Source organism: Verticillium dahliae, genomic scaffold (genome assembly GCF_000150675.1).
Source record: "Verticillium dahliae VdLs.17 supercont1.5 genomic scaffold, whole genome shotgun sequence".
NCBI classification, from domain to species: Eukaryota; Fungi; Ascomycota; class Sordariomycetes; order Glomerellales; family Plectosphaerellaceae; genus Verticillium; species Verticillium dahliae.
In genome coordinates this window covers 919,906-928,428 of record NW_009276938.1, presented here as the reverse complement: position 1 = coordinate 928,428, position 8,523 = coordinate 919,906, and the positions used below count along the sequence as shown (strand labels likewise).

Here is an 8,523-nt window from a genome sequence, read left to right as displayed (position 1 = left end):
TTCGGTTCGGTCCGCCGGCACCAGGCAAGCGAGGCGCGCCGAAAGCCGAGCGCGTGCGGCGGAGATCGAGCGCTTCAAGCACTTCTGGCCCCGCGGGATCAACCAGCACCTCCCGCGGGTGCACGTATTCTTGGAATCGCCCGGCGTGTATTTCATTATGCCTTAATGGTGAAATGGTGTGGTTGAATGCGCTGTTGTGACTGGTCGTGTTGACTTGGCCTCTTATCCACTCCCTTCACCCCAACCGCGGCATGCCTTGACCATCACAACAACCACAACCAATATCATCGACGAACAGCTGCGTTCCAAGCACATACGACCATACCTACTGGGAAACTCGGGATCCCGTCCGCTCTCCCATTCGATAAACCAGTAAGGGCCGGACCAGTAGTCGGGTGGGTGACCACCGGCGAATCCCCGGTGTTGTATGTTTTTTTTATACGAAAAGCCACCCCTTTTTGTGGTACCTAGATGCTTATATGCTTGTTGGGTCGATCATTGAAAAGGCTCACGCAGCCTCCCGTCACCTACCCGCGGCTCGTGCTCGGCGGACTCTTCCGTAGTTTCGCCTTTCCTCCCAGAGACAGCCTCCCCGGAGGCCTATGCCGCCATGACTCCTCAGCGTCCGCATCATCGCCACTGCTGCTCTGTCCAGCGTTAAATGTACCGGCGGGAAGGACCTCGAATCCAGGATTCACAATGCGTCGCGATCGGTTTGCGTGCACGTCGCCCGGTGCAAATGTGGGCGATGGTAAAGTAGGCTGGCTTCTTTGGTGCTGGTGTCCTGAATCATTGGGATAACTGGCTCCCGGCTCAGGTGATGCCCAGGGCTCCGGGACTACAACAGCACCGGTGCCTCCAGGGTATCCTACGTGAGCGGCTGTCATGTTCAATGAGCGAGGGATGTCCGAGCCATCGATGGGATGATGCGAGCTCGGCGTTAGCACGTCAACTGTAGGTAAGCGTCTTTCAGAATGATGAGTCGGACGCCGGGGGCCAGCGGTCTGGTATTTGTTTGCAGGAATCGGCATCGACTTATTGGCGTCGGGTGTTTCGTGGTCATAAGACGCAGCAGCAAAAACAGTGTCGCGCATCAGACGAGGGTCGTCGAGTGCCTCAGTGATGTGTGCCGCAACCGGAACGTACGTTTGAAGTCCAGTTCTTGCCTGTGAGTCGCTTTCTTTCGAGTGTCTCACGGCGTTTCCCCCGGTGGGGGTGGAGGTTTCCATTTCGGAGACTTGAGGGGCCGATGGTCGGTACGTCTTCAAAGCGTCTGGATGGAAAGTCTGAAGAGAATTATGCAGGCCAAAGCTCAAGGGCTGCTCAATTCGGGAGTCATCTGCAGGGGTACTTGTATGCGGTGAGGGCAGAGCGAGTACCGGGGCCATCGTATCCAGTCCCTTTCCCTTTGCATTGCTCCGCCCTGGGATCGAAATGTCCATCGACACGAGCGTCGACTGGGTTTTGGTGGGCAAAGAATGGCTGGAGATCCAGATGCCGTCGACTTGGATGCCGCTCTGAATGGCTCGGACGCCAAAGGGAATTTCAGTGACGTCCTTCATCGCTGGCAGGCCCGACTTGCGCATTTCCAGGTCGTGTGTTCGCCTCTCCTCGTCAACAGCCTCCTGTTTCTTGACATATTGATGAGTCCAGCAGAGCTTCCCATATCCGGCAACAAAGACAAGACAAATGGCCGCACCGAGGCACTGCAATCGTCAGTCTCTTGTCACTAGCCGCTTGTTGCCGGTCATTCAATCACTCACAAATGTCATCTGCTGCCACAGCTGCCAGGAGATGAAGAAGGAGGCCATGTAAGGGTTGGTAAGGTACACTGGCGAGGCCTCGTGTGATATACCCATCGAAAGACAAGTGGCCAAGGCTCGGGTCGACCAAGAGGCTCCTGCTATCAAGGAGTAGCGTACGAGGAAGGCGTGATGGGTCGCACTTGCCTCCCATGCACCACTCGAAGAGAGCTTAGGGACACCCAAAATAGGTAGGTACAAATGATGGTTCGGGTTGATAAACGGAGCTTTCATGCCCATTTCATGGTATTAGAGATGCTTTGGCAAAGTGAATGGTTGGAATGGCTAAGCAGATGGGGGGGCTGGGTCAGGAGCGAAAGAGTAAACGGAATATCCGAGGGAAGAACACCCAAGGACAAGACCAGGGAAGCAGTAGGGAGACACCACCCGCATGCTTTGCACAAAAAGAAAAGACATGTTGGTCCTCGCAAGCCAGGATGTGCAAACGGGTGCTGGCATGTCATAATGAAACAGGTCGCGGGTAGCGACAGAATCACCAAACTTGCCCTGGCACTTGTCCGGTTTTCTGTCTATGGCCATGCTAGCAAGCATCCAAGACACCAACTCTTGGCTTCGACTGAGCGATGCTGCAGGAGATGCGATGAAGGATCAAGAAGGCGAGAGTTACGCTTCGCTGGAGGTTATTTCCATTAGCTTTGTACTGATGTGTAGATGCCCGACCCTTCAAAGTTCCAACATAAGGGATTCTTACAGCCAGGACGAACAAAGCATCTGCCTTGATGGAATACAAACCTCTTCGATTCCACCCGTTCTGATATCAACTTGAACTGACTTCCATACAGGTTCACAGTCAACGGAAATCAGCTCCAGCACCGGCAGCACTGGCGTCGCGAAGGGCAGGCTAGCTTCTCATTGTTGTCAGAGACCCCTTCAGATGCCTCTCCCACCTACCCGTAGAGAACCTGCCTAAAATTACCTTACATTCGATCCACGATCATGCCGAATACAATCCGGACATGTTCGAGGTCGAGCACAAAAGCCTGGCGGTGGAGGAAAGTCGCCCCACGCAATCCCTCCCCCCAGAAACTCGACCAGGAGCAACAGGGTGACACCATCCTGCAGCTCCCCCTCGAGATGATACTACACATCACGACGTTCCTCGATGACAGAGATATGATAGCCCTAACACTCTACTGCAAAGGCCTCTACAGAGCCCTGCCTCCGCCCCGTCTCCCGCCCGGCGCCCAGCGAGAGGACCTGCTGCTCCGCCTCGAGTGCGCCATGGGCGACGAGCTGTGCCCCCTCTACAGCAAGATCTAGGATTTCTCCTACCTCTCGCGGTAGCAGAGCCGCAGAGAGCGCTATGCCTGTCTCGAGAGGCGGCTCCGCGTCGGCTCGGGCGGATACAACCTCCCGTACCACCACAGCCTCGTCATGATGAACCGCCTCTACGGCGCCCCAAGGGGGATTCCCTTGACCATACACAAAATGGAGTTTGTCAATAGCGACAGCAGAGAACCATGCTGGAGCATTTATACCACCATTTGCATCGTCCGAGGCGAGCTCATGCTAGTCGTATACCACGAGATGAGGAGCAGCGACCTTGACACCCTCTGGCAGGCCATCGAAGAGAAAGAGCACTGGATTTGCAACCACAGGACGACGAACGCTTCATGCGTGGGTTCATTATTCTGGATGAAAAAAATATCATGATGCAGAAGGGAACCAGGACTTTCGGCAGGGACAGCTCTATTGCCCCCACTGCCTCACGGATTACGTGGCCATGCTGACCCTGGATCGCAGCCTGCCCGCATTTGGATTAACAGTTTCCCGAAGGGATACCGAGTGGAAGTGGTTGACTCTTGCTGACGAAAAGGCTGACGGAACGTCTTCTTTCAAAAGAGACGTGACCGAGTGGCCTCCAACAGCCGTATCTCATGTGACAGATAGACAGGGCCCGCGAGAACGGCACACAGAAAGTGACTGTCTCAAGGGCCGAAAAGTCAAGTCGACGTCCTGCGACACAGTTTGTACTAAGGCAACGATTGGTCAGTCTTCTATTTCATAGAAAAGAAGAGGTCCATCGATGTGAAAAGCTTTCTCCACACCGGCATGTGCCTCTTGGTTGTACTGCCTGCCACAGTCAGATAATGATATCTATATTCTTATTCGTGCTGTCTGTATATACGCTACGGGTATGTATAATCCCAATCATCTGGAGTGTGAGCCCATTTGCCAAAGGCAACCCAGATCCCAAGGCAACGCCATATTCAAGAGCCCTGTAGCCCCCCCCCCCTTCTTTTCGTGAATCCACCCCGGTAACAAAACGATGATGGATAGCTGAGACCAAATTACGATCAGACCTCCGGAGTCGCCCTACCCAGCCTGGGCGAAGGCGCCCCCAACGGCGTCAGGCCCCTTGCGATTGTCGTTGCCGGCGCGCTGGCGGGCGAATCTCTCCGCGACGCCCCCGCCTTGACAGCGATGAGCATGTCCCTCGCCTCCAGCACCCTCCTCTCGAAAATCATGGTCCTCTCCCTCTCACGGTCGATTCTCGCCTTGCGCTCGGCAAAGTCGCGGTCCGCGTCGCCCAGGCGGCGCTGGCGCTCTGCGTCCGTCCTCGCGCGCCGCTCCGCCTTGCTCGACGCCTCTTCAAGGCGGCGCGCCGTAGAGGATGAGATGATGCGCGGCGGGCCCGGGGGTCGTGCGCGGCTGTGACGAAGCGCTCCAGAAGCAGCGGAAGATCAGCTTTGTCTTCTCGGGATTGTCCATTGTGCCCCCAGACCACAATCTCGTCACCGTCGTGTAGTTGAATCCAGTGCAGCGAAGATGATCCCGGCCGCGGCGAGGGGAGGTGACAGCCGTTGACGTGGATGCCGATGGTCGCTTTCGTCGAAAGGTAAAATCCATACTTGGTAGGGTCCACGTCTTGTCTGTCCCAGGGGTGTACAGTCTTGCTGGCATGCCGTCTGGTTGGCTCAAGCTCTTCTGTCCACAGCAGTATCTTGACGGCATATTTCGGAACCCGAAGTTCAGTCTTCGGTGTGTACACGGCTGTATTCTCAGGCCCCCTGCCCCAGGACACAAATGTATTTCGCACGGGAACGGAGATGCCAGACACCACAGAGCCAGGCGAGGATTCCAGCACCGCCAACGCACGCTGGGGCACCTCGTCATCAATGATGGGCACAATCCGTTGGGTCTCGGGAGGTAGCGTGTCTGGCAGATCATCCTCTTCCGGTGGCGGCGCTGTCGGTGGTGGAGCGCTCGCTTCTCTGAGTTCCGCCATGGTCCTCACATCGCGTTGCAGGGTGCGCGGCCTGTCGTCAGGGTTCAGAAGTACTGGCTGCTCCGTGTCCCCGAGACCACCCTGATGAGGAGGGAAGTATTTCATGGCCAGATCCCAGAGACCTGATTTGCCTGGCGCAAACACCTCCTTGCGACTCTCGGCGGCTTGCGTGAATACTTGTCGCTGTAACTCGGTCATTTCTGGATAGTCGAGATGCCAAGTTCCCATGTTCTGTCCCTCCCAGAAAAACGTTTTGTCCTGGGGACCATCAATCTGTCGGCCAGACTTCAGTCTCTCGACGAGCGGTACAGAAGCCAGAAGCGTAAACTCCTCCATAGCCTGATCGGCAAGGGCCTCGATATTGCCCTCTGACCGAAGCCGCTTGACGACCGGTTTCCCCGGCCTTGACTCCTCAAACTCGTCACTCGTATCGTATGCGGGTTTGCGTTTGCTCGCGGTCCAATAGCTGTCGTTAACGCCTGAATCGTTGGCAGTCTTCATGGTCGTGTCGAGAATGACTGATTCGGATGCCCCTAGGCTTTGTGACCGAACGTTCTCCACCAGACTGTGCAGCTGGTCGTTGGACTGGCCGTTTGTCCTTGACAGAGAAAGGCGGGCGCCGTTGTTTGAATGTCCGCCGATGGTCGAAGCTTCATGAGACCCTTGGCTATCCAATATCTCCGTCTCCATGCTGTCTTCGGGTGCATTGTGAGAGGAGCCGGGGAGTGATATGTTCAGGCGGCCCTCCGGTATGACCCCCGAGCTCCCAACGGCTGAGACATTTACCTCACCAAATAGCTTTGGGCCGGCGCCCGGACGGCCAAATGTTCCATTCTCATCCTCGTTCTCCTTTTCCGAATCCTCGGCTAGAAAATCGTCTAGGACATCGTCGATTACTTCTTCGAATTGAGGCTCGTGCGGAAGACGTCTGCTCTGCCCCTCCTGAATGCTCAGCTGCGAAGCTCCAACCTGCAGGTCGCTCTCGTCGTCATCCGTAACCTCGTCCAAAGACTCCGCATCCTCTGGACGCTTCTGCCCGCCGAGCCAGGGGTCGCCTTGTAGATCGTGCACTGTCGCCCGGTGTTCTGGGCGGCGTTGCAGCATAGAGCCGAGAAAGCCTATTGCGTCGTCTGATACCCCTGCCTCGACCAATGGCTCAGTGTTGAGATTCGTGGTCATGATTTGATGTAGCAACTCCGAGTAACTGATACCATTCCGCACGGGATACGGTGGCTTGCCCGTGAGGGCGTAAAAGAGAACACCGCCGAGGGACCAGATGTCGATAGCATGGTCGTAACGTTGACCAGGAGGGGCTCGCCGCGACTTACCCCGGGGTTGTCGGAATCCATGGTCATCGTATTCGAGATACTCGGAGTATACCTCCGGCGCACAATAGAGGAGTGTGCCACAGAAGGTGCGCAGAAAGGTCTGCTCGTTATCGACCATCTTGGAAAGGCCAAAGTCGGTCAGCTTGACTTCAAAGGGATCGATCGACTGGACCAAGATATTGTCGGGCTTCACATCTCGATGCGTAATGTTGTTCTCGTGTAGGTAGTCCATGGCGCTCAGCAGCTGGGTGGCCATACGCTGGACCAACACTTCGGGAAGGATGCCCCTTTCAGCGACGAGCCTGCCGAGGTCACCTCCGGGGACAAACTCCATGATGATGATGAGCAAGCGATTCTCCCAATCAAAATGCTCGATGTAGCGGACCACGTTATTCTGGCTTGGATGTTAGTCGTACACACGGGTCATCAGTCGGGGAACGAGACTTGCATGATGAACTTTCTGCATGATTCTCATCTCGTTCTCGACCTTCTGGTCCAGAACTCCATTCTTCATGAACCGCCGCTTCTCCAGCTCTTTCGCCGCGTAAGGTTTGCCGTCGAACTTGGACGTGACCTTGTGGACGATAGCGAAGGCGCCCTTGCCGATCTGGCCGACCTTATTGTACTTGTTCGAGCCACGCCACTCCCGCGGAAACCGGTCTACGTTCTCCTGGGTCGTGCCGGACGGAAGTGGTATCCTCTTGGGCGGCTGCGCCGGCGGCGGTCGATTTTTGGGCGAAGAGAAGAGATCGGGATGCCCGCCTCCTGGGGTAGGTACCACTGTTTCGGCAGCCTCTTTCTGCAGATCGTCGATGCGCTCAAAGTAGTCTTCCAGATTCCGGATCCAGGCTCTGTCGTACTCCCCCTCGCGCTTGGGTATCCGAACAAGGAACTCCAGATCCTGCTGCTCGGAATGCATCAGGATCTTGATCTTGGAGCCGTGACTCAATGTCCGCCGCACATCCATCTTGTCGTTCGGATTCTTGCCCCTCAGAAGATTGGAATCCACAAAGGTCCCGTTCGTGGACTGGTCCTCCAGCATGACGACACCATACTTGTTCACGTAGATCCGAAAGTGGACATTGGATAGTCTCTTCATAGGGTCATTGCTGAAGCACACATCGCATCGCGACGCGTTCCGGCCAAACTGAAACCCCTGCAGCGGATCCTTGACCAGCGTCGACAGCCTCAGGATGAGGGCATAATCACCCGTGTTCGGTGGCGCAAGCTGGAAGTTGTCGGCCTGGTGCTCCTGGTCATAGTCGGGCTCGATGGCGGCGGCCTGTTCGCGACCGAGGATGTGGGTGGCGTCGTGTTGGGCTATGCGGAGGACCTCTTGGCGGGCAAAGGGGGAGTATGGGTAGAGGAGGCAGATGATGTCGGAAATGTCATCGTCGGAGAAGCCCGAGTTTTGCTTGCCGACACGCCGCGGATCCAGGACATTCTGGGTCGCTGCAGCCGTGAGGGGCGAAATGTTAGCTATTCAACTGATTTGTAAGGATACGAGCGGGGAGCAGACGAGAGGGGGCATCAGTACGTTGGGTGAGCTCGCCGCCATCACTCTCCATTGGGGCGACGGCAGTGTATGTGAGACTGTCAAGGCAGGCCTTTGTAACAACAGGCGGCCACGAGCGCCTCAGGCTTGCTTGTCTTGTCTGCCTTCAGAAGCTCGGGCCGTCGGGGAGCAGCCTGGCGCAGAGGGAGTTCGTCACGGTTGAGATGGCAAGAAGGCAAACGGTGTGTCCGTCTCCAGGTCGGACTCGGGTATATATTCGTTAATCGTATGCAATCGTTGCGGTCGTGAGAGTATCGCGTCGTCTGGCTTTCTGGCGGGGTCGTCAAGGTTGTCGGCGGCGCAAATGTGCGGGCTGGGTAGGTAGAATGTTCGACAAGGGTATTGGTCGTCACCGAGCAACGGGGGGGTTTTCAAGCTCGCGGGAACGTCATGTCAGGCCAGGCAGGCGAGTGTAGCAGATGACTATAGATTATTCGTACAGAACGGCCAAAGGCAGAGTGAAGCCAGCGCAGAGTGCAGAGTCCGAAACTGTGTTCAGGCGGTTGGCATCAGGCGGTGATGGAAGAGAGGGGTGCGTGACGTTGGGAAAGAAAACTGTCGAGGGTGAGTGATGTCTCTGAATTCGAG

The 8,523-nt window shown here is 56.2% G+C and overlaps 3 protein-coding genes and 1 non-coding gene across 4 annotated transcripts; 2 read left to right on the top strand and 2 right to left on the bottom strand.

Moving 5' to 3' along the window:
* The first annotated feature begins 315 nt into the window (after nucleotides 1-315).
* Nucleotides 316-432, top strand: VDAG_20008. The gene has a single exon (XR_692080.1). It is a non-coding gene; the product is annotated as a 5S ribosomal RNA (ribosomal RNA).
* A 95-nt stretch (nucleotides 433-527) lies between these two features.
* On the bottom strand, nucleotides 528-1,811 carry VDAG_03263 (uncharacterized protein; the record flags this gene model as incomplete). The annotated part of the gene is made up of 2 exons (XM_009657128.1): nucleotides 528-1,706; nucleotides 1,764-1,811. The coding sequence occupies 2 exons, from the start codon at nucleotides 1,809-1,811 to the stop codon at nucleotides 528-530; spliced, it is 1,227 nt and encodes a 408-aa protein (XP_009655423.1).
* A 948-nt stretch (nucleotides 1,812-2,759) lies between these two features.
* VDAG_03262 (uncharacterized protein) lies at nucleotides 2,760-3,083 on the top strand (the record flags this gene model as incomplete). The annotated part of the gene is made up of 1 exon (XM_009657127.1): nucleotides 2,760-3,083. The coding sequence occupies one exon, from the start codon at nucleotides 2,760-2,762 to the stop codon at nucleotides 3,081-3,083; it is 324 nt and encodes a 107-aa protein (XP_009655422.1).
* Nucleotides 3,084-4,120: 1,037 nt separating this feature from the next.
* VDAG_03261 (meiosis-specific serine/threonine-protein kinase MEK1) lies at nucleotides 4,121-7,948 on the bottom strand (the record flags this gene model as incomplete). Its single annotated transcript, XM_009657126.1, has 4 exons — nucleotides 4,121-4,488; nucleotides 4,563-6,774; nucleotides 6,838-7,859; nucleotides 7,885-7,948. The coding sequence occupies 4 exons, from the start codon at nucleotides 7,946-7,948 to the stop codon at nucleotides 4,121-4,123; spliced, it is 3,666 nt and encodes a 1,221-aa protein (XP_009655421.1).
* Nucleotides 7,949-8,523: the final 575 nt, after the last annotated feature.